The sequence below is a fragment of the Dipodomys spectabilis genome, unplaced genomic scaffold, assembly GCF_019054845.1.
Source record: "Dipodomys spectabilis isolate Male_0828 unplaced genomic scaffold, ASM1905484v1 ptg000024l, whole genome shotgun sequence".
In the NCBI taxonomy this organism is placed as follows: Eukaryota; Metazoa; Chordata; class Mammalia; order Rodentia; family Heteromyidae; genus Dipodomys; species Dipodomys spectabilis.
In genome coordinates, this window is record NW_024870701.1 from 6,234,307 (window position 1) to 6,259,613 (window position 25,307).

Here is a 25,307-nt window from a genome sequence, read left to right on the forward strand (position 1 = left end):
AAGAACTGAACATTTTATGTGTAAACATTTGCTGCTGCTGATACATTCTTTCAGCTTTCATATTGGAAAAGCTTTTATTTTGCTTGGTGTTTGAGAGATATTTTTAGTAAGTATAGAAATCTAGGCTGACAGGGTTTTTCCTTTGAGTACTAAAAAGGTGTTACAGCCGTCATATTCTTATGTTACTTACTGACAAGCAATTTACCGATGTTCTTATTTTTCTTATTTGTGTGTGATGTGCTTCCCATCCCCAGTTTTTTCTTAACATTGGTTCTGAGCAAGTTTATTTCTGTGCTTTATATAGTTCTCTCTCTCTCTCTCTCTCTCTCTCTTTCTCTCTCTCTCTCTCTCGTTCGCTTTATGATGATTCAGTTTTGGATTTGTTGAGCTACTTGGTTCATAGCTTTTATCAAATTTTGTAAAATTTTGGACAGTCTTCATTTTTTAATGTTCCCTATCTCTCCTTTAGAAATACCTTATGGACATGCATTAAGTCACCTTAAGTTGTCTGACAGCTTAATGATGTTCTATTAATTTTTTCTAAAATTTGCTTTGATTCTATGTTTCTTTGTGGGTGGCTTACATGGCTACATATTCAGATTCACTAATTGTTTCCTCTTCAATGTCAGACTTGTTAATTCTTTCAGTGTATTTTTAGTTAAGACATTCTAGTTTTCACTTCTAGAAGCTTTATTTGGGCCTTTAAAAATGACTTTTATATCTTTCCACATTTCTTGAAAATAGGATACAGATTTAGAACCACTGTCATAATCTCTTTATCTGTTATTATCTTGGGGTTAATATTAGATGGTTTTTGTGCCGATACCAGCACTTGAAATCAGGACCTTATGCTCTCACTTGATTTTTTCCCACTTAAGGCTGTTATTCTACTACCTGAGACATACCTTTAGTCCTGGCCTCTTGCTGGTTAATTGAAGATAAAAGTCTCTCAGATTTATCTGCCCAGGCTGACTTCCAACCAGAACCTTCAAATCTTAACCTCCTAAGTAGTTAGGATTACAAGAATGAACAATCAGGCCCCAGCTTACTACTGTGGTTTCAATTGATGGATTTTTCTCCGAATAGATTATATTTGGCAGCTTCTTGACCTGTCTGATGATTGGATTGTAAGTTTTGCTTCTTTTGGGTTTGGGAATATTTTTTTACTCAAGGCTAGTACTTTACCACTTGAGCCACAGCTCCACTTCCAGCTTTGTTATTGTTTAAAATAAAACATTTCGGGTCTGGGAAGGTGGCTCAGTGGTAGACTGTTTGCCTTGCATGCATGAGGCCCTGGGTTTGATTTCTCAGCACTACATAAGCTGAAAAAGCAGGAAGTGGCGCTGTGGCTCGTAGAGCACTAGTCTTGAGCTGAAGACCTGAGGTACAGTGCCCAGGTCCAGAGTTCTGGCCCCATGACTGGCAAAAGCTTTAAAAATAAAAAATAAAACATTTCACTGTTCTTTGGAAATAGTTTTTCAGTGTTAGTAAAGGGAAACTGTTAACCACAGTTGACTTTATCAAGAATCAGGAAGTACCATGACATCAGCATCAGATTTTAAAAATGTAGAAGATGCTTTGAGTAGAAGGTTATATATTTTAAGTATCTGGTTGGAAAACATACTTGACATAATTGTCTGGCTGGATTAGTTTTCTCTATTGAACTTCTTTATCACTTGATGTGATGGCAGGTAGTAATAGTACAATCAACTTTACTGAAGTTTCTTTAGCATTTGTTATGTCCATAGTAGCTCTTGCTATAATGCTAGGAAATGCTGTGGTCATTTTAGCTTTTGTGATGGACAAAAACCTTAGACATCGAAGTAATTATTTTTTTCTTAACTTGGCCATTTCTGACTTCTTCGTGGGTAAGTTATATGTCTATTTCAAACAATTTTTCTGATGATTATTCTTTCTAAAACCTTAAAATAAGCTCTTGTTATTTCAAGAGGGTTATACAAGAGGGAGGGACATTAAAAAGAAAATTTTGAAGTATTAAAATTCTGGAGTCTATGTGGCATTTTAAGCATTTTAAGCAAATCAGTGTAATGAGGAATTTTTATCTGAAAACAATTTCTTTTTATTGAATAACATTAAGTCTAGAATAGTCCTAAATTTGTTTTGATAAAAGAATTACTTATTTTAGGAGTTGTTTTCCTTGTATGTTTACATTTGTAAGTATTTCTCTCTAAGTAAGTCCTAGTTTCCTTAGATGGAGGCACAGAAATAATTGGATGGTGGGATAATAATTAAAAAAATGAGATAGCCAGGTCACCAAAATGTTATGGCTAATAGTAGTATTTTCAAAGTTATGACACAGAATATATATATATATATATAATATTACACTAAATTACCTTACATATAATGTGTCATATTGTTATATCATTGAAAGAATCTATACAAACCAAAGTAATCTTTGAAAACATTCTTTGTAACTTGTCAGTTCCTGATTGTTACCACTTTTCACAGCTCTTATCATAATAAACATAAATGCAAAACTGTCAATAGGTTGACACTTATAATTTATATATAATTTAATCTGGCATATTCAGAGAAAGGTTGCTTGTAGATTAAAATTGAATGAAGAAGATAGGATAGTTTATTGCCTAAAATGCAATTGTTGTTCAACAAATGTTAATCCTCTTTTGAGTGATCTACAGATATGTTTCAACCAAATTAAGTTCACAAATGTTGGTATAGTATATAGCATGGGTGTCCTGTGATATACACAATATCAACAGGATCTATAGATGAATAGATCCATCTCGTCCCCAATTCATAAATGACTCTAATATATGGAGTGATGTGAGACCCCATGGAAACACACCCAGAGAGAAGGCACTCAAAAGATGGAGAAAGCACATTTAATTAGTGGAAAGTGGCATTCAAAGTGCACCATTGAATGACAGCCAGGCTTTCCACAGACAGAAATGGGGAGAAGAGAATTCCAAGAATCTAGGTAGAAGGCAAGTGGCAAGACTTTGAGCAACAGCAAGGGTGCAAAAGAAGGGCATTCGGCAGAGCTGCAGAAGGTGGAGGTGGTCAAGAGAAAGAGAGATGGGGAGCGGGGGGGGGGGGGGGGGGGAGGAGGCTGGGAAGGGATGTGAAGGGTAAACAAAGGAGGAGGCTACAATGCTTGATAAGAAATGTACTCACTATCTTGCTCATGTAATTGTAACCCCTCTGTACAGTATTTTCACAATAAAAAAAAAGAGAAAGAGAGAGATGAATGTGTGATTGGGCTCCTCTGGGTCTAAGGAAGATATGGCCCTCAACCAAAGTCAGGAGCGTGTGGGAGGACACTTACAATTCTACGGTTGCCTGGAAAGTTCTTGAGGAAACTCCTGGCTAGAGAGACTTAACTTAAGTGCTATGACATAGAAACAACAAAATCAGAGATAAAACAGATAAACTGATAAGTGTGTGTGTGTGTGTGTGTGTGTGTGTGTGTGTTTCTGGGATTTAAACCCAGGCCTTCATACATACTAGGCAAGCCCTCTACCCTAGACTTGTATCCTTGCACAGAATTTTTTCTTTTCTTTATTGAGGTTAAAACTCGCAGGGCTGTATTTGCTAGGCAGGCTCTACCACTTGAGCCACTCGACCAGCCCCAGCACAGATAATTAATTTTTTAAATTAATGATTACTGGGCTCTCCTGGCTCATAACTGTTACCTTAGTTACTCAGGAGGCTGAGATTTGAGGATCATGGTTCAAAGCCGGCCTGGGTAACAAAGTCCATGAGACTCTTGTCTCCAATTAATCATAGAAAAAGTCAGAAGTGGAGCTATGGCTCAAAAAATTAGAGTACTAGCCTTGAGCACTCAGGCCCTGAGGTCAATCCCCAGGAAAATCAATGATGTTCCCCTTTCTCTTTTCAATTCTTTCTCTCCAAATAACCATCATTTACAATTTGATATATATCCTGCTCCATCATTCACTCTGCTCACATAAAAATACACACAATATACAAGTATACTGATGTGAATGTGGAGACTATTCTGCTACAAATATATCTCTTCTTCCTTTATGAAATTGTGTGACTTTTAGGTAGCATTTGGTAGTTAAAAAGATGATGTATTTTGATTATTCCAATGAGAACAAGGCCCTGACATACTTGGTCATAGAGAAGGACAAGGCAAAACAACCAAGATCCAAGATTTTGGACATAGATGGCTCCCCTTTTTACTGTGTTATATTAATAGTTTGTTTTCTCTCACTTTTTTGGAAGTGGTGGTAGGCAGTAATGGAGTTTGAACTCAGAACCTTGTACTTGGTAGGCAATTGCTTTATCTCATGAACCATACCTCAGCCCTTTTTGCTTTAGTTGTTTGTCAGATAGCAACTTGTGCTTTTGCCTGAGCTGGTTTTGGACCATGATCCTTCTGCTTCTGCCTCTCATGACAAGTATACACTAACACACTGGGCTTGTTCTTTGAGATATAGTCCTACTAACATTTTGTACCTGGACTTGACTTGGTCCGGTCGTGGGGCCTGAACTCTGGGCCTGGGCGCTGTCCCTCAGCTCTTCAGCTCAAGGCTAGCGCTCTACCATTTGAGCCACAGCGCCACTTCCGGCTTTTTTTTTCTTTTTGCTTATGTGGTGCTGAGGAATCGAACCCAGGGCCTCATGCATGCAAGGCAAGCGTTCTACCACTGAGCCACCTTCCCAGCCCCTTCTTTTTCTTTTTTAAATGATAACCAACATTCATTTATTTGCATTTATTTTATGCTAAATTTATTCCCATGCCGTAAGTTTTTGTTTCTTCATTTTCTTCTGGGATACTTTTTTTTCTTCTGTGCCACCTCCAATTCTGGTTTATGAACAATTTACTCCTTTTCAGTAAGGATCATTACAATGTGACATGGGGCACTCATGTACGGCTGACTGTGACCATGGCCTCTGTGAATTCAGCAGTGTATCTTGGGTGCTTTGTTCACCTGGATGTGCTCAATGACCAGAAAGTCTACATCCAAACCCTTCAGTTCAGCATTACTCTCTGCATTCTGAAGAATATGCTGCAGAAATTCAGCATTCTTTTTGGGCCACCAACCCTGTGTTCAGCCCATTGCTGCCTGTGCACACTTGCCAACTCTACCATGTAATGCCCGACAGCACACATTGCTTCTTCAAAGTGACCTCTTTCAGATACTTGGAAGATTTTCAGATATGGATACTCTTTTTTTTTTAAATATAGAATATCGGAGTCTTTATTATACAGTTAACAGGCTACAGGCCACCAGTTATTACAAAGGCCTTCAGCATGCAAATACACATAACACAGCCAGGAAACATGCTAAAGAGGAAAGAAATAGCAAAAACAATACCAAGGAGCCAATTCAGCTCCAATAGAGAGCTGAATTGGGACTCCATGATGACTGGAGATGAGCCAGGAGACAGGACACAGGACATGATCTTGGAGACACACATAGCATGGCATCAGATACGCATACTCTTGACAACCTGAGCTGCTTCTCTGCTGTTCTTAAAGTGAACAGAAAGATTTGAACCTTTTGACTTTCATGACTTAATGGGGTTTCCTGGATCAAGAAAGTAGCGAAGCTGGGGCTGGGAAGGTGGCTCAGTGGTAGAGCGCTTGCCTTGCATGCCTGAGGCCCTGGGTTCGATTCCTCAGCACCACATAAGCAGAAAAGAAAAGCCGGAAGTGGGGCTGTGGCTCAAGTGGTAGAGCGCTAGCCTTGAGCTGAAGAGCTGAGGGACAGAGCTCAGGCCCAGAGTTCAGGCCCCACGACCGGACCCCAAAAAAAAAAAAAAAAAAAAAAGAAAGTAGCGAAGCATTTTTACAGCTCCCTCCAGCCCACTTACAGGAAGAGCTTTTCATTTTCTTAAACTGACACTTCTTTAAACTTTTTTTTTGGCCGGGTGCTGGTGGCTCATGCCTGTAATCCTAGCTACTCAAGAGGCTGAGATCTGAGGATCGCGGTTCAAAGCCAGCCTGGGCAGGAAAGTCTATGAAACTCTTATCTCCAATAAACCACCAGAAAACCAGAAATGGTGCTATAGCTCAAGTGGTAGAGTGCTCGCCTTGAGCTGAAGAGCTGAGGAACAGTGCTCAGGCCCAAAGTTCAAGCCCCATGACTGACAAAAAAAAATTATTGTAAAGATACTGTACAGAGGAGTTACAGTTACATGAGTAAGGTAATGAGTACATTTCCTATAGAGCATTGTTACTCCTCCTTTGTTTTTCCCCTACTATCCCATCCTTCCTTATTTCCCCAACTCCCCCCGCCCCACAATTGTAAAGTTCATTTCCAACATAGTATCTTGTACATCTCATTGTTACAAGGGTCAATCTGTATCCTTGTTTCAGCATTTTGTTATTTCTCTTCCCTCCTCAAATTAGAAAAATATATGTGCAAGATGCAGGGGACCAGAATCAAATACAGTGACAACAGGGGTTATACCATTGGGGGAAGAACATACAAAAGAAACCAAAAAAATCACATAGTACATTATAAACAATAGTTATAAGAAAAAACCTCTTGTGTCCCTATTTCACTTAGCATGATTTTATATTGTCATATGTGCATAGCTTTTGACCTTATCTGCTTGTCTGGTAAGATTATCCTAGACATGTACTTGTTATTGCAAATAAGTTTCAGGAACCGGCTCTTGGACTTACTTAGCAAGTCTACTGAGCCAGAAACATAGTTCCATTGCAGAAGTTGTAGAAACACTTCTGAGTAGGCAGCTTGGAGAAATATTTATATTCACTTTTCTGAAACTCCTTCAAAGGAAACCCAAATATGTGTTTTTCCACAGACAGGAACTGAGAATATGCATTTGCACTAAAACATCACACAGAACAGAAGGGGACAACAGAATAGACTAGAATGCATTCTATTAGCAAACTGCATTCAAGCAGTTTTGGCGTTTCCAGCACACCATTCCTTATTCATATAATTCAGAAAGTATGTGGAAAGGAGTATTCAACTTAGAGCCCTTGTTTTAATACTTCAAGTCAGTGGAGTCCAATGCAAAGATCACAAGCATCTCCCTCTGTGGAAGAAATGAGTGTAGCTGTGGAAAATACTCAAGCTGAAAACATTGGAAGGCACAACTTTGGACCTTTTTTTTCATTGTAAAGATACTGTACAGGGCTGGGCAGGTCGCTCAGTGGTAGAGTGTTTGCCTTGCATGCATGTGGACCTGGGTTTGATTCCTCAGCACCACACAAGCAGAAAAAGCCAGAAATGGTGCTGTCACTCAAGTGGTAGAGTGCTAGCCTTGAGCTGAAGAGCTGAGGGACAGCGCCCAGGCCCAGAGTTCAGGCCCCATGACCAACAAAAAAAGAAAAGAAAAGAAAAAAGGAGGTACAGAGGGGTTACAGATATATGAGTAAGGTAATGAGTACATTTCCTATCAAGCATTGTCACCCCTCCCTTTATTTTTCCCCTACTATCCCTTCCAACTTTGTTTCTGTTTTTGGGATTCTTTGATTTACTTCAGACTTTGTTTCTATTTTTTAGATACTTTGATTTACTTCAGGCAAACTGGCTCCCCCCTCTCCACACCTTGATGAAATGAAAGGCACTGAATTGAAACTTCTCATTAAAAACACAATTGAAGCTGGGCTCTGGTGATGCATGCCTGTAATCCTAGCTACTCAGAAGGATGACCTGAGATCACAATTTGAAGCCAGAGCAGGCAGAAAAAGCTATGAGACTCTATTGTCAATTAACTACTCAGATATAAGCCAGAAGTGGGGCTGTGGTTAAGTGGTAGAGCACTAGCCTTGAGCAAAAGAAGCTCAGGAAAAATGCCTAGGCATTGAGTTCAAGCCCCAGGACTAGCAAAAAAAAACAAACAAAAAAAAAAACCCAGGGGCTAGGAAGGTGGCTCAGTGGTAGAGCGCGTGCCTTGCATGCCTGAGGCCCTGGGTTCGATTCCCCAGCACCACATAAGCAAAAAGAAAAAAAGCCGGAAGTGGCGCTGTGGCTCAAGTGGTAGAGCGCTAGCCTTGAGCTGAAGAGCTGAGGGACAGTGCCCAGGCCCAGAGTTCTGGCCCCACGACTGGACCCCCCCCCCAAAAAAAAAACCCAAAAAACAAGCAACAAACAAACAAAAAACCCAACCAAACTAAAACAAAACAAAAAACAATGCAAGCCAGGCATGGTAGTTGACATTTATAATTCCAGAACTTGGGATACTGAGATAGGAGGCACTCCAGTTCAAGATACAGTGACTAGACTATATATATAGTCACTATATATATATATATATATATAGTCACTATATTTATATAGTGACTGGACTATATAGTGAATTCAGGGCCAGTGTGTGTGTATATATATATATATATATATATATATATATATGCATATATATATATATATATATTATTAAGACTCCATCTTGAAACAAGTCAGTGAAGGTAAGAGAAGTCAGGTCTGTTGCCAGCTTTGGTAAATGTGCCATCTCTGAAAAACAAACTGAAGCAACAGGGGATGAAGGGGTGGCTCAAATGGCAAGGCCTAGAGATCAAACTTCAGTGTTATAAAAAAGACACAAGCCTCACACTGGTGGTTCAGGTCTGTAATCCTAGATATTCAGGAGGCTGACATCTAAAGATTGCAGTCTGAAATAAGCAGGGAAGTCTGTGAGACTCTTATCTCCCATGAACTACCAAAAGCCATCGGTAGAGCTGTGGCTGAAGCGGTAGAGCCATAGCCTTGAGTAAAAGCTCAAGGACAGAGCCCAGGGCCTCAGTTCAAGCCCCGGTTTCTAACAAACAAAACAGAAGACAGGATATTAAGTTTGACATCATATTCTCTTTCACTGGTTCTAAAATCATGCCATGTAGGTTTAATATTGTCTTGTTTTTTGGGATAATACATTTTCTTTCCTTCTCCTCTCATCTCTTTCTTTTATCCTAGTGTGTGTGTGTGTGTGTGTGTGTGTGTGTGTGTGTGTATGATGGTACTGGGGTTTGAACCAGGGCCTTGCTTTCTTGCTCAGCTTTGTAGCTCAAGGCTGGTGCTCTACTACTACCACCACCATGGCTGGTGTCATACCTCTACTTCTAGCTATTTTTTTTCTGGTTGAGATGAGCATGACTGACTTTCCTGTCTAGACTGGCTTTGAACCACAGTCCTCAGATCTCAGTTTCCTGAGTAGCTATGATTTCTGATGTGAGCTACCAGTACCTAGCTTTATTATTGTTTTTAGTATTATAAACTTATTTGGTCCTCAGACAAACAATTGAGAACTTATGCAAATGGCTGATAAATATGAAGATAATAACAAAATCAGATTTCATGGAAACCCTTGATACACCATACTCTGGAAAATAGTGACACCTGTGTGGAAATGTCAACATAGTTAAAAACTCCAACCGCTAAAGGAAGGGGAACCCGGTGTCATCATTTTCCTCTGATCAGCAGTCCCAGTGCTGGCCTGACTCTGGCTGAGCTTACCTGTTCATTTACACATCAAAGGTTTATGGTTAATCAATGATTCTTCATCACATTTTCTGGTTTCAAAATTCAGTCTTCTCCACTTGCTAGCCGATTGTATCTTAGTCAAATTGTGTTATGTTCTTTAACTGTTTGGCCAGCATGGCTTCTACCTCTAGAAGCTTAAGAGGAAGTTTAAATGAGATGGCATCTGTAATGCAATAGCCACTCTGTAATACCTTTTAGTCTTAAATGTGCAAGCCATTGCATAGGCATATACATGTCCCTACATGTAGAAAATATACAAACTTGATCTACAACAAGATCCTGCTCCTCAGGAAAGATAGAATAAAAGATAGCTACTATGATATAAAGTTTATAATTAGTGAACAAAAAGAGAGAGAATGGCAAAGAGCCAGGAGAATGCAGGTGACCGAGGGATGACCTCTACCAAGCAAGTCCTAAGAAGGATGACATGGAGGAAGTCATTTTTCACTTTAAGGAAGAAACACACACCCACACACCAGGGAGACTTTTCTAGGAAGAAAGAACAAGGTTGGTAAGGAGAAAGAAATATGAGAATGTGAGATGTGACATGTATTTGAGGGAAGGGAGACCCATTCTCTTTGGGTTGAATTAAAAAGTTTTTGCTGTATATAGCAAAAACTATACCTTAATTTAATAACTAGTAACTACTGGAGGCATACTTATGACAACTATTACAAAAAACATACTTAAGAGGTATAGAAAACCAGCCCTAATATGCTGGATGAAATACCAAGAATTTCAATATAGCCTGTCATTAGTATAGCAGAATATTGGTGACAATTAGCTTATAAAGCAAGAGGGTTTGTTCACATCAGTTTGGAGGTTCAAACCCAAGGCTGGATAGCCTAGTTGTTTGGCTTCTGATGGGTGGCAGATTGCAATAGTTGGGGGAAGATGGTACTGGTTAAGAACACATGCTGGAATGAATACTCACATCTACAAATAGGAAGCAGAAAAGACTGACAGACAAGGATCCCACGTTCCTTTCAAGTTCATGCCCAGTGATATAAGAACCTCCCATTTGATCCTACTTTCTAAAATTCCACAGAACCTCCAAGCCTGGAGACCAAGTCTTCATATATAGACCTTTGGAAGACATGTATTCAATAACAACTGAAGGCATTTTCAATAAACTCAGTGATGTACCCATTAAAATACCTTCATTGTTTAATTGACGGGTGCCAGTTTTTAACTTTTACTTATTCTTTGTACAGGTATGGTTTCCATTCCTTTGTTCATCCCTCACACACTGTTCAACTGGAATTTTGGAATACAAATCTGTACATTTTGGCTTACAATTGACCATCTTTTGTGTACAGCATCTGTGTATAATATTGTCCTCATCAGCTATGATCGATACCAGTCAGTTTCAAATGCTGTAAGTAAAATGTCCATTTGTTTTCCTTACAAGATTATATAGATGTAAATTTTGGGTGCCCAAGCAAAGAAACAAAAGAGGTACTAGGGATGGATCCCATAGATTTTGACATACTAAGCACATGATCTACGATACTTTCATTCCAACAACAAAAACAATGTCTAATTTTTTTGTTGTTGGTCTTGGGCCCAGAACCCAGGGCCTGGGTATTTTCCTTGAGCTCTTTTGCTCAAAGCTTTTGCTCTTTTGCTCAAAGTCCTCATTGCCTTGTTTCTTAAGAACACAAAGATTAGAGATCACAAGTAGAATACTGGTTATTTAGCAGGTTGGATATACATGAGAGCTACAGTAGTTTCACACTATAGACAAATTGAGACCTGAATATTATCTTCAGGATGGTACATGAAAAAGATACTAGATTTTTGAATGGAACAAGAAAATCGTTTCTGAATGGCTGAAGGGGAAAGACAGGTTATATAATAGAACCATCTAGAAAGACCAAGTTCCAGTGACAATTTAGGACCTTTGGCAAAGTCTGAACTTTCCCCAAATCTAACCAAATAGCCTCATTAATGAGTGGCAATACTTAAGCAAGCAAACTTTCTCAGAACAAAGGAAGACATAGGCTGAGGGGTAGATAGGAGCCATATCAATGTGGGGCAGTGATTTGAAATCTTTGCGGCCTTGATGAGAAATTCGTTTACTTGTAAAACTTGGGGTCCAAAATCATTCAGGAACTACCATGTTTAATAGGCATTTTACCAAGTACTGGGATACAGAAATGAATCAACAGTCTGTGTGTGTGTGTGTGTGTGTGTGTGTGTGTGTGTGTGTGTGTGTGTGTATGTGTGTGTTCTGGCTTGAATTCAGAGTCTGGGATCTATCCCAGAGCTTTTTTTGCTCAAGGCTAGAATTCTACCACTTGAGCCACAGATCCACTCTTGTTTTTGTTTTTGGTGGTTCATTGGAGATGAGAATTTCACAGACTTTCCTGCCTAGGGTAGCTTAGAATCTTGATCCTTGGATCTCAGCCTCTTGAGTTGGATTACAGACACTGGCACCTGGATTAACAGTCTGTTTTAACAGTCTAGGAGGATGCAGAAACATATGAATTCATCATAGTGACAGGAGTGCTGGGCTGGCAGTTGAGAGGTCAGGAAGGCTCTTGTCTGGGAGGACTGTGTGCTCTGGAGACCAACAGGACAGAGGTCTTAGATGAATCAACAGACAAACTTCTAGAACAGAGTAATTCCAAAATCCCAAGGCTCAAGCAAGACAGACGTTTCTTTCTCCTTCACAGAATGGTCTAGGTAAGGCAGAATGCTCTGTTCCAAGAACTTACCCAGGAACCCAATTATAGGTTAGCTTTACATATTTCAAATTAGCAACTAGGAAGTTTTGTTTTGTTTTTTTTACTATTCAGAGCCAGACAAAAAACATTTTCAGTTTTGTAGGACCTATGATTTTGATTGTAACTGCTCAAATTGGCTGTCGTCTTGAAGAATAGCCTTAGATGAAAAAAAAATCTTTGATTGTATAGCAATACAACTTTATTTACAGAAAGGGGTCTTGGGTTGCATTTCTTTTATGGACAGTGATAGGCTGATGCATGCGCTAGGATATTGTCCTCTGCGTGGTTAAAGTCTGGTTGTTGTTTCATGTGTAGCCCTTACAAAAAGAAGGAAGCCATCCAAGCAAGACCAGTGGGAGCTTATAGGAAGTGATGGTGGAAAGCTGAATTCTTCCTGCAGCTGGAAGGAGCAGAGACAGTGTGATAGGAAATGGGTGGGGGCTGAGCCCAGGAAATGGAAATCTCACCATAGTTTGGAAAAGCAAAGGTCAGTGCAGAGGACAGTACATGATCACAGGGCTCAGAGATATTTTCTGGAGGGGTAGATGCTATTTGGCTGAAACAAGGATGATGAGAAAGGAAAACTGTAGGCTAACTGTAGTGGAGGAAATGTGAATTAAAATGGACACAGAATAAAGATAGGAAGAGGAGCATATTTTTACCTGAAGATGAAGAAAAAAGCTTGAGCTAAAAGTAATGCTGCCAAGAGAGCTGGTGAGGGAGTTGGGTTGACTGGCTAAGGTTGCCATGACAGGGACTGGTATGCTAAAAGCATCAGAATCTTATTCTCTCTTGGATCTAGAAATGGAAATTTAACATTGAAGTGTACCCAGGACTATCCTCTCTCAGAAGGTGCTAGGAAATCTTGTTCCATGTCTTTCTTAGCTTCCAATGTTGGCAATTCTGGGTTTACAGATGTATCCTTCTAATCTCTGCTTGTGTCATCATCTGGTCTCTTCCCTTGGTGTCTGTATCTCTGTTTCCTCTTCTTATAAGGATACCAGTCCTATTGGATCATGATAATTTAATATAACCTTGTCTTAATTTGAGCCTATCTGCCAATGCCGTATTTCAAAAGATGGCCACATCCACAGGTGTTGGTGTTTAGGACTTGGACACACCATTTTTGGAACAAAATTCAACTCACTATGGAAACATTAGAATGCAAATCTCATTGTTAACACCAGCAAGTTCCAATGGAAATTTCTGTCTTACAAAAGAAATATGAGTGATGGAATGTTTGGCTATTTCACTGGGGGAGGGAAGGGGACAGTATCCTGAATAATGCACGTATTTTGCAATGGATTAAAACCTGGCCACTGATTGACTGCAGGGAGGCCACTCCAACCATCTGGGTCTATATTTAAGCAATGCTTGAGCTGTCTATCTGTCAAAAATGCTCCCCAGAGATGAAGAGATCCATAACTTCTTCTCAAATCCCTTGGATGTCCATTATCTCAATTGACCTTATGCATAATGAAAGAGAGATCACTTTCTGGCATATTGCATTATATCATTACAGAGGCTGAACTGAGCAATTAAAAAACTAAAGACAGTTTTATGACCATCTGGGTATTGTTACCATCTTCATAATCATTAGATTTAGTGCAAGAGATATATTAATTAGTGGGAAGAGAAACACAAGGAAAAAAAAGTATATTGTGTATGAGAGCTGTGGTCAGCTTGAACTTCATCTTATCTTGAGAAATACGTTGTTGTTGTTTAGTGTTGCTACTGGGACTTGAATTTAGGGCTTGGGTGCCTTTTCTGCTCAAAGTTGTCACTCTACCACTTGAGCCATAGCTCTACTTCTAGTTTTTGCTAATTAGAAATAAAGAATGTTGGAAGTAGAGCAGTGGCTCAAGTAGTAGAGTGCTAGCCTTGAACAACAAAAGTCAGGGACAGCTCCCAGGCCCTGAGTTCAAGCCTTAGACCCAGCATACACACACACACACACACACACACACACACACACACACACACACACACCTACCACCACTGCCACTAATAACAATACAAACAAACCAGAAATGAACAAACAAAACCCCCCACAGTGCTAGACAGTATCATATCCCTTTAGGATGTGAAAACACCATAGATGGATACTTTAACATTCAGAGAGAGTAGTAGTTGAGGGACAGGGGAAGGGAGGCATGCTCCCATTTCTTGGGTTGATAATTTCTTTTATTGTTAGAATTAAATCAAATATGGAACATTTGACCTGGAAGGAAACATACACATTTAAAAGAGGTTCTGATGTCTGCTTCAGATGCCCTTTAAGTGTTCTTGGTTCAGATATTTATCTCTAATGTAGAGTGGCTAGACATAAGAATGTTTAGATTTATAAGATATTCTTTTTCTTTTTTCTACTCTGTGTGTGTGTGTGTGTGTGTGTGTGTGTGTGTGTGTGTTTGTGTCTTGTGTGTGCTGATCCTCAGACCTGTAGTCAAGGCCTGAGTACTGTCCTTGTGTGTTTGTGCTCAAGTGTTGGAGCTCTACCACTTGAGCCACAGCTCTACTTCTGGCTTTTTTGTTTTTGTTTTTGTTTTTTTTTAAATTTAATTTAATTTTATTTGTGAACATACTGTACAGAGGAGTTACAGTTACATGGGCAGGATAATGCATACATTTCTTACCAAGCATTGCAGCCTCCTCCTTTGTTCTGGCTTTTTTGTTACATGAAGATGTGAGTCTCACAGACATTTTTGCCTAGACTGGCTTTAAACTGCAATCCTCAAATCTCAGCCTCCTGAGTAGATAGGATTACAGGCATGAGCCACCAGCACCTGGCCATTCTCCACTCTTAAAAAAAGACAATGGAACTTATTGCTGTCACATTTCTCAAAGTGACTGGCCATTACAGCTTTAGTTGCTATTGAACAAATAAAAACACTTGTAGAAACAAGTGTTTTGGCAAGGCTGCGTTAACACATACATTTCTCACACAGGGTTAAATGTCTTTCTGTGTACTTGATCTTTCTTTCTTTCGTTCTTCTTTCATTCTTTCTTTCTCTCTCTCTCTCTCTTTCTCTTTCCTTCCTTCCTTTCTTTTTTTTCTTCTTCTTCTTTTTTTTTTTTTTTTTTGTTGGTTGTGGGGCCTGAACTCTGAGCCTGGGTGCTGTCCCTCAGCTGTTCAGCTCAAGGCTAATGCTCTACCAGTAGAGCCACAGTGCCACTACTGGCTTTTTCTGCTTTTGTGGTGCTGAGGGCCCCATGCATGCAAGATAAACACTCTACCACCGAGCCACCTTCCCAACCCTCTTTCTCATTTGTTTCAGTTGTGGGGCTTGAACTCTGGGCCTGGGCACTGTCCCTGAGCTCTTCAGCTCAAGCTAGTGCTCTACCACTTTGAGCCATAGTGTAACTTCTTGTTCTCTGGTGGTTATTGGAGATGATAGTCTCACAGACGTTCTTGTCCAGGCTGGCTTTGAACTGCAGTTCTCAATCTCAGCCTCCTAAGTAGTTAGGATTACAGGCATGAGCCATTAGCACCCAGCTGCATTTTCTGCTGTGATATAATATGTGTATTCATTTATATCTGTATATCTATACTTCCAAAGATGCATTGCTTTAGGCAATGAATGTCGTCAAATAATACCTATTCTACATGTGATACATTCTGAAATTGACTATTCTATTTGATTGAAAAGAATAACTATCATGGGCTGGGAAGGTAGCTCAGTGGTAGAGCTCTTGCCTTGCATGCCTGAGGCCCTGGGTTCGATTCCTCAGCACCACATAAGCAAAAAGAAAAAAGCCGGAAGTGGTGCTGTGGCTCAAGTGATAGAGTGCTAGCTTTGAGCTGAAGAGCTGAGGGACAGCGCCTAGGCCCAGAGTTCAAGCCCCATGACTGGACCCCCCCCCCCCCAAAAAAAAAAAAAGAATAGCTATCATTATCCAGTCTGCATATTGAAAAATACTGTGATCAGGTATACCTGATTTCAGTTAACATTCAGATTTCAAGTATACCTGATTTCAATTAACATTCAGATAGGGTGTATTAGGGGTGGAGGGAGGAAAATTGCTATCTTACATATTGGCTTTGACATTTGCTATTGTGTCTGAAGTTTAATCTTGAGATTGTAGTTTTCCCCTTTCAAACCATTAAGATAGTCTGCATCTTGGCTCAGGTTTCCTTGACATTGAACTCTTTTCTAACTCATGTCACAATACTCATGTTAGTTAAAAGTCCTACCCCATGTACACCATTGATATTTCTGAGGGCTTAGGGGATGCTTTGTATATTCAATTTTTGTTCATTATGTTGAAACAAATTTATCTGCTCTTTTGTAGGTATCTTATAGGAGTCAAAACACTGGGATCTTAAAGATTGTGGCTCAGATGGTGGCTGTTTGGGTGTTGGGTTTCTTAGTGAATGGACCGATGATACTAGTTTCAGAGTCCTGGAATAAGGAAAACAGGACTAATGAATGTAAACCTGGGTTTATTTCAAAATGGTATGTCATTATCATCACGTCATTCTTGGAATTCCTGGTCCCGGTCATCTTAGTGGCTTATTTTAACGTACAGATTTACTGGAGCCTATGGAAGCGTGGGACTCTTAATAGGTGTCTCAGCCATCCTGGATTCATCTCTGCCTCTTCCAGTGACTCTGGACACTCCTCCAGACGTGGTCTAGGTTCAAGGACATCTCTACCTGACCGGAAGGAAGAAGCTGCATCTCTTCATTCAGAAAGACCAAGAAAAAATATCAACCTCTTGGTTTCCTTAAGAACCCACACACATAGCAGTTTCATTGCTTCTAAAACAGGTTCCCTTTCCCGCTTTGATTCCATAGCTCTTCAACAAAGGGATAATTTTGAACTTCTCAGAGCCAGGAAATTAGCCAAGTCCCTGGCCATTCTTTTAAGTGCTTTTGCTGTTTGCTGGGCTCCATATTCTCTATCCACAATTATACTTTCCATTTACCCCCAAAGGGAATATGGTAAAGCAGACTGGTACAAATTTGTGTTTTGGTTGCAGTGGTTCAATTCATTTGTAAATCCTATTTTGTACCCTTTGTGTCACAAACGTTTTCAGAAGTCATTCTTGAAAATTTTTTGTATGAAGAAGCAGCCCATACTACCATATAATCGGTCAATATCCTCTTGAAGATAACATTTTCACTTCTGGAAATTTTGGTGTTAATCACTTTTTTTTTGGTCATGGGCTTGAACTCAGGACCTGGGCACTTTTCCTGAGCTCTTTCACTCATGGCTAGTACTTTGAGCCCCACAGCTCCACTTCCAGTTTTCTGGTGGTGAGAGATAAGTCTCATGGACTTTTCTGCCTGGGCTAGCTTTGAACCATGACCCTCGATCTCAGCCTCCTGAGTCACAAGGATTACAGGAGTGAGCCACCAGTGCTTGGCCTTAATCTTCTTAAATGAATTTGATCTGGTTTTCATCTTGACCTTTGCACTCTGCCAAATAATCCATAACATGGTAAAATGTGTACAGTTACAAAAAAAGAATATGGAAGTCAATGGAAAATGACTCCACTGGATTTCAGTTTAATAAAGTGATATTTTTGTAATCCTCATGGCCATGAAAGTACTAATATTTTTCTAAGTCATCTCCACCTCTTTTCTTTTTGGTGGATCTTGAATATCATTGATTGTGAAAGTTTAAAGTTTATGTTATCTTACCATGCTTAATTTTTTTTGCAGTAATATTACCTTCTTCTTTTTTTTTTTTACTTTATACTAATACAGGTTCAGATGTATCTAGTTGGAAATTCATTCCCTAAAGTATGCAATAGAGGAAAGAAGCTTGTTGCTGAAGATGGATAGGTCAGTTATGATCAGTTGGAAATTGGATTTGGGGTTGATTTGGCCATAGGCAAGAAAATAAGCTCATGTAAGCTCATGTGTATTTCCAGCCTTATCTTTTATGTTCCCCTGGAAGGAAGGAGTGCTGTGGTAGGAGAAAGGCGTGGCAGTCATACAAGGAAATGGGAGGGACTCTCAATGGTCACCAGTGGTTGGAACATTAGCTTGTCCTGTTCCTTCCTGACCTTATCTCCCCACTTCCTTATCAGACAAAACTTCTCTTTGTGAGACAAGATAAAGTGGGATAAAGTGGGAGGCTAAGAGTCGGTGAAAGGACTCTGACTAGATATTCATGTATAATATTCACTCAACTGGAAACATTGAGAATTAGTAATAGAATATTGTTGTATTTCTTTAATGTGTTTGATCATATACCTGATATTTTGTATCATAACGCTCTGAGCTATTCCTGTATTATGTAATTTGTATAGGGTATGCTTTACTGACAATTAACAGTTAACTAGTTTGGTTATGTTCTATCATTTTTTTTTCTTTTTTGCCAGTCCTAGGGCTTGAACTCAGGGCCTGGGCATCCTGAGCTTCTTTTGCTCAAGGCTTAGCACTCTACAACTTGAGCCACAGAGCTTCTTCTGGCTTTTTCTGTTTATGAGGAATTGAACCAAGGGTTTCATGCATGCTAGGAAAGTACTCTACCACTAAGCCACATTGCCAGCCCTGTTCTATTCCCCCCACCTACCCCTACCCCCCGCCATTTTTTTTTCTGGCAGTACTAGAGTTTGACTCAGGTTCTTGTGGTTGCTATGCAGATAGTTCTGTCAATTGAGCCACACCCTCACCAAAATACAGTGATTAAGTCTTTTTTTTTTTTCTTAATGTTACCAAAGTTTGAACTCAGCCCTTGATCTTGTTAGGCAGCCCCTCTTTTATTTAAGTCATACATTCTTTTTCCTTTTCATCTTTAGTTCTTTTCTGTGTTCTATGCCAATAATTAAAATAAATTAATTTTCTTTTTTTATCAGGTGTGGGGCCTGGGCGCTGTCCCTCAGCTCTTCAGCGCCAGGCAAGCACTCTACCACATAAACCACAACACCACTTCCGGTTTTCTGGTGGTTAATTGGAGACAAGAGTCTCCTGTACTTTCTTTGCTTGGGCTGGCTTTGAACTGTGATCCTCAGATCTCAGCCTCCTGAGTTGCTAGGATTACAGGCCTGAGGCACTAGAGTCCAGGAAAATAATTTTATTTGTTTATAATAATTTATTTTTCTCATAGCTAATTTAATCTCTCCTTAAGTTTTTATTAGCATTTCTTCTGTAATTTCTCAGAGTTCTTATGCAGTGTAGTAATTTTCACATTTTTTTAGAGCTTTTAAAATTCAGATTGATTTCAACACTAAAATATGAAACTCTTTTAGATATGTACAAAATTTTTATATGCACTAATGCATTCCATAAGAGGCTCATGTTTAGCATTTAATAGCAATTGAGAAATAACCTCTCATGAATGCACATAGGATTAAGTGTCTGTGTGTCCACTGTGAGTTTAATATTTATAGATTAGAAGTGGTAACATGTGATAACTTGGATGTTTGTTGAATGGAGCAGTAATATGAAAACTTAAATGGAACCTGGGGAAAGCATGCCTAAATATTCACACATACTTCTTAAAGTTTATATAATATATAGTACAATATACTATATTTCATTCTACCTAACATAAATGTAAAGTCTATTCTTATAATAATTTTATAATTTTATTTCCTACCATAAAACAGAAATTGTAAATTGTCTATTATAGAGTACTTTGAAAAGTGGCATTATGCTAGGTGCTGGTGGTTCATGCCTACAATCGTAGCTACTCAGGGGACTGAGATCCAGAGGACTGAGGTTCAAAGCCAGCCTAGGCAGAAAAATCTGCATGAGTCCATCTCCTGTTAATTAGTAAAAATGCCAGACTGGAGACATGGCTCTACTGGTAGAACACCAGCCATTAGCAAGCAAGCTTGGTGAGAGTACAAATCCCTGAGTTCAAGCCCTGGTATTAGCAAAAATAAAAATCACATTGAAGTTAAGTTTTATTCTGATTTCAAAATTGGTGGGAAATGAGTAATGTATGTTGTAGGAGTGATGAAATATGAAATATGCATGATAAATAAAATAAATGATGCGACTATTCCATGAAATGGATACTTGAAAATAAATACTTCAATGGCATTTGAATGCATGAATCAAGCAAATATTTTTTGAGTGTGTCTAATGTGCTAATTACGTATAGAAGTGCCTATTTAAGGAATCGGAGTTTTCCTGTGGGGTTTTCTTAGCAGCATTTCTGGATATGTCAGAGATGCTCAGTGGATGCTTCTTGAAAATGCACGGCCTGAGCACTTTCCTTCAGATAGATGGCCACAATTAGTTCCACTTCTTCCTGCATCCTCACCTTTACATTGCAACTTACTTTGTGCTTCTTCCATCAGGAGTGACTTGCTTTCAGTAGACTATTGTCAGCTGACACCTAATCAGTTTTGAGCCCAGACCTTAAGAGGCTGTGTGTGTTTTCTTTAGGGAGCTGCTCAACTCTTAGGTGAAGCCACCAGGGTGTTCTACTGGAAGATGAGAGAGATCATAGGGAGCAGAATGAAGCAGCCTTGGCCTAGGCTGCCTTGGACTAGCTAGCCTGGCTCAGGCCTGTTGCGGGGAGGCAGAAGCAATCTTAGCTATAACTAGATCAGAAGAACTACTCAGTGGACTCAGAGCCTCCTGAGTAATGATGCCATCTGAAAGTGTTATTCAGTGATTTCTAAGTGACCTGTCAAACAGGCACCCCATTGTGAATTAAATATAAACTCAGAGAGAAGGAAACATCCACGTGACTTTGTGTGAGCGAGCTAGGACAGAAGACATTCACATTATTGTGCAAGAAAACAGAAGGTTTCTTTAAGGTCATGGCTACTCTAAAGGAACATATTCATTGCAAAATGATTTGGCCGCCCAGATAATTGATTTCTCAATAGCATAAATTACACAACCTAAGTGCATATACGGGGAAAATGTTGTATCCTAGAGATGAAAAAGCAAGGGTGGACAATGGAAGACAAACTATGCTTAGCTGCATGCCTCTCTACTAGACTTACCTCAGTCTCTACAAAATGCCACTTAAAGCCAGGAACTGTAGCCTAAGGACTAGTTATGCATGTGGTATCAGGTACTCTCTCTCTTTGTAATATCTTTTGTTCTCCTGCTGTCATTTCCTTCTGTGCTTAGACTTGTAGTAGAGAATAAGAGCTGAAGAGCAGGCCTGCTTTAGGCTTCATAGCTCTGTGAAATGATTTGTGGGAGAAGTTCATCTAATCTCTCCTTTCAGATTTCAAGATTGCCTATTCACCGCTTTCTAAGTAGAAATTGTAAAAATTTGAATGTAAAAGAAAGCATCCCGTAAAAAAAAAATTAGGGCAACTGTTGAGCCATTTATCTGATGCATGGACTTGCTTAAAATTTCCAGTAGTGAAGATAAAGATGGCAAAGCATACTTTCATTTCCACAGAAGGGTGCTTACCAGCTGCTTCTTAGAAACTGGTTAGACAAGTACTTTTACATTTATGACTACAACCTTCCTGTTTTCTCACCCTAGTCAAGGTCATCTGAGCCATGGGTCAGAAAATAGTGATTGCTTGGGAGTTCTGCTTTTCTGGCCTCTCATTTCCAGAATCTAATTAGTTTGAGTTTGATTTTTGTTGTTGTTGTTTGTTTTTTGAGATTTTGTTCCTTTGGCTTAATTTGGATCGTCTGGAGTTCTGAACATCATATTCTTCTTTTCATGGAGGAGAGGCCTGCGTCTTCGAAGGTTCTACCAAGCAGTGGATGCTGTAAGGACAGAGTCCTTGCCTTTAAGGAGTTATATATTATCTGGCATGGAATATTCCACCCAAGTGGAATGACATAGCTTGAATAGTTGTTCCTTTGTTGTAGGGCCAGAAGAGAGGGCAAGGCCCTGGCACCTGTCCTGCTACTGCTACAGAGCTGTCCTGTGTGGCCTTGTGTATTTTCAAACAGCCCAGGCCTTCTGTGGAAAAACCATGCAGTGGTTCTCCTGAATGTCCTCCAGGCAAGGCTCTGAATGGAGACGTCTAGAATAAAATTCATAGGGTAATGATGCAGACATTTATGTATGGTGCTTATCATCCAGCATAGAATCAATGACCTCAGTTCTTACAAACTAAGGAATGAAGAGAGTAGATGACTTGCCATGAATGATAGGACCAGCAGGCAAGTATAGTCACTTGACCTCGGAGTAAAACTAGGGTCCAGATACTGAGCTTCATCCCACACTATCTCTCAATTCTTAGAGAGCTTGGTGCCTTCCATCTCCCACTTATAGAAGTTTCTATAGAAGTTTCTTTCAGAAGGAAGGGGATGATAAGCACAAATCCAATCCAATCAAAACAAACAACACCCCTCCCAAACCCCAAATCAAACAAACATCATCCAAATCAACAAACATCAAACCTCACGAATTCTTCCACACCTTCCGCCTCTGTTTTCCACTAGATGGCAGTAGTTCCACATGTCTTATCTCCCTTTTATTACTGTTGAATAAATAAACAAGGATGACTGTTTCCTGTTACAATTTAAAGGAATCTGATAACAGCCCTTCACATCTCAGTATATTATATTGAATTAAACTCAGAAGATCAGTTAAGGTGATGTAAACTGTTTAAAAACAAGAACAATGCTCCCTGACCTTCCACCCCCCCCCCCCCCACCTCCCTAGCTTTTCTGCAAATTATGCAAGGCTGTCCCAAGGTGCTTGCAACCGGGCATGTGTGTGTGAGCACCACATTCTGGCCTACAGCCAACATCCACTCCTGTCTTCCCTTTACCCTAACACTCATCCATCCTCGTCTACACAGGCACACTCGCACATATGTGTCCATACCCTAACTCTCCTCTACACGCCTGCCACTGTATACCACATACCACAAATTTACCCTCCCCCACTGCAATACACATGTTTACACCAATTATCTCCTACAGAGGCATGTGTGTTCATGCACATACTTGTACACACACATTTACACACATTCCAAAGGGAAGAATTCCTTCTTTAAAATGTTCTTAAAGTTTCTTGAGACTGTCAGGTAAGTATACATTTTTTCTGCATTGATTTCATTTGCTACACATTCCTTTGCTACACATTCCTGTCATTTGTTACACATTTGCTACACATTCCTTTAAACCAATAACAAATTATTAGTTTAAAAAAGTCACTGTATTCCAGGACTTACAAAGTTTCTAACAATCTTTCTTCCCCCAAAGTCTCTGAAAAATAAAAGAATACTTATCTTCTCTCTTACACATGATACAAATTTGTGCTATCTTTCTAAATTATTTTATTGACATTTATATCTAAATTTCCACCCATATTTTTCCAGTAACTCCTCAAAGTACTTATCCCTTTCTTATTGTAAAATTCATATGCCAAAACATATAAGCTTGGGCAGAAATAAACTCATGATCTTCTAATTTCAATAAATTTTTTTTCTCATATATATTTAAAATTTTACTGTAAAAGTGATGTATAGACGGGTGTCAATTACACAAGTCAGATATTGAGTACATTTCTTTTTAAACAGTCACCCTCCTCCTTATTTTCTCCCAGATTTTCTTCTTGACTTCCCTCCCTTCCCAAGTTGTATTTCCAACATAGTGTATAGTATCACTGTTGAATTAGTTCACTTTGTGTCCCACCATTTCTGTGTTTCCACTTACCCTCCCCAAATCAGATAAACTTATATGCAGACAAAAGGGGAAAAGCAGAAAGAAAAAGAATCACAAAAAGTAAAATAAAAAAGCCTTTTTTTTCCATTTCTTGGAGTTCATTTTGATAAACATCATTTTATATATCATATGCCCTTGTGATCCTCTCCTAAGAATATCTTCCTTTGGTCTTACTGTGTGAATGTTTAGAATCCTGTTTAATTTATCATGTCCAAAATTAATTTTTTTTTTGTATTTTACTATCCTTTGGGTTTACTTGTAGACTTATAGGTACATCCTAATTATCATAAATGAGAGAAAGCATGCAGCTTTTGTTTCTTTGGGTCTGGCTTCTTTGCTTAATATAATTTTTTTTTCAAGTCTTTCTATTTCCTTATGAATGGGGCAATGTCATTCTTTCTGATGGAAGCATAGAATTCCATTGTATATATATACCACATTTTCTTTTTCTTTTCTTTTTCTTTTTTTGCCAGTCATGGGGCCTGAACTCTGGGCCTGGGTGCTATCCCTCAGCTCTTCAGCTCAAGGCTAGTGCTCTACCACTGGAGCCACATCGCCACTGCCGGCTTTTTCTGCTTATGTAGTGCTGAGGATCGAACCCAGGGCCTCATGCATGCGAGGCAAGCGCTCTACCACTGAGCCACCTTCCCAGCCATATACCACATTTTCTTGATCCATTCTTCCACTGAGGGACATCTGAGTTGATTCTATATCTTAGCTATGGTAAACAATGCTGCAATGAATATGGTTATGCTGGTGTCTTTAGTGTGGCCTGGTTTGTGATCAATTGGATAAATGCCCAGGAGTGGGATTGTTGTGTCACAGGGGAAGCTCTATGTAAAAAACATTTTCAACTTGAAGTATTTTTTCCATTAGTTAGAAGCCCCCTCTTCTGGGTAAACTTAGTATTGCGCGCTCAATTTTGGTTAATACCCAGCTCCCAAAGAAGCAATATGACCTCTTTTGTAATGACATAATCAGGGTGTAAAAGGAGAAACTATTGTTTCCTTTTTAAAAAAAATCATTTTACAAGTTCATATTAGACATGTGTCATGAGTATAGCCACATTTTAAGTCCTTAACTTTAGCCATAAAGGAATGGCTGGCATCCCTGTGTTTGAAGTGCCATAGTATCTTCCCAAAGTCATATCAAAACATTCATTTGAGCCAGGATCTGGTGGTTTACAATTCTTACTACCCAGGAGGTTGAGAGCTAAAGATCACAATTTGAAGCCCATCCCAGGCAGACAAATTAAAAGACTCTTATCTAAAATTAACCATCCAAAAGCGAGAAGTGGAGGCCTGGCTCAAGTGGTATGGTAGGACATTTCTGACTGAAAAAGTTAGAGCACAAGATCCTGAGTTCAAACCATGGAAATAGCATATAAATACACACACACACACACACACAAGAAACCCACTTGAATTCTTTCATTTGTTATTCTTCTAAAAACAATTTGTATTAACATCAAACCCCTTTATCTTAATTTTTTTCTTATCTTTATCACTTAAATTCAAGCAACTCTTAAATCTCAAACTTTTTGCTCCT

The 25,307-nt window shown here is 39.3% G+C and overlaps 1 protein-coding gene and 1 pseudogene across 2 annotated transcripts; one reads left to right on the forward strand and one right to left on the reverse strand.

Annotated features, from left to right (window-relative positions):
• The first annotated feature begins 1,655 nt into the window (after positions 1-1,655).
• Hrh4 (histamine receptor H4) lies at positions 1,656-17,351 on the forward strand. 2 transcript variants are annotated; one of them, XM_042675217.1, is made up of 3 exons: positions 1,656-1,868; positions 10,682-10,845; positions 16,490-17,351. In XM_042675217.1, the coding sequence occupies exons 1-3, from the start codon at positions 1,685-1,687 to the stop codon at positions 17,306-17,308; spliced, it is 1,167 nt and encodes a 388-aa protein (XP_042531151.1). In that variant the 5' UTR covers positions 1,656-1,684; the 3' UTR covers positions 17,309-17,351. The 2 variants fall into 2 exon arrangements, with proteins under 2 accessions (XP_042531151.1, XP_042531152.1); XM_042675218.1 differs by lacking the exon at positions 10,682-10,845 and having other exon boundaries at positions 16,590-17,351.
• On the reverse strand, positions 4,741-9,448 carry LOC122104334 (annotated as a pseudogene).
• Positions 17,352-25,307: the final 7,956 nt, after the last annotated feature.

Coding starts and splice junctions, on each gene's coding strand:
- Hrh4 (XM_042675217.1), top strand. CDS start 1,685: ATGGCAGGTAGTAATAGTACAATCAACTTTACTGAAGTTTCTTTAGCA. Junction 1,869..10,681: donor CATTTCTGACTTCTTCGTGG/GTAAGTTATATG, acceptor TTCTTTGTACAG/GTATGGTTTCCATTCCTTTG. Junction 10,846..16,489: donor ACCAGTCAGTTTCAAATGCT/GTAAGTAAAATG, acceptor GCTCTTTTGTAG/GTATCTTATAGGAGTCAAAA.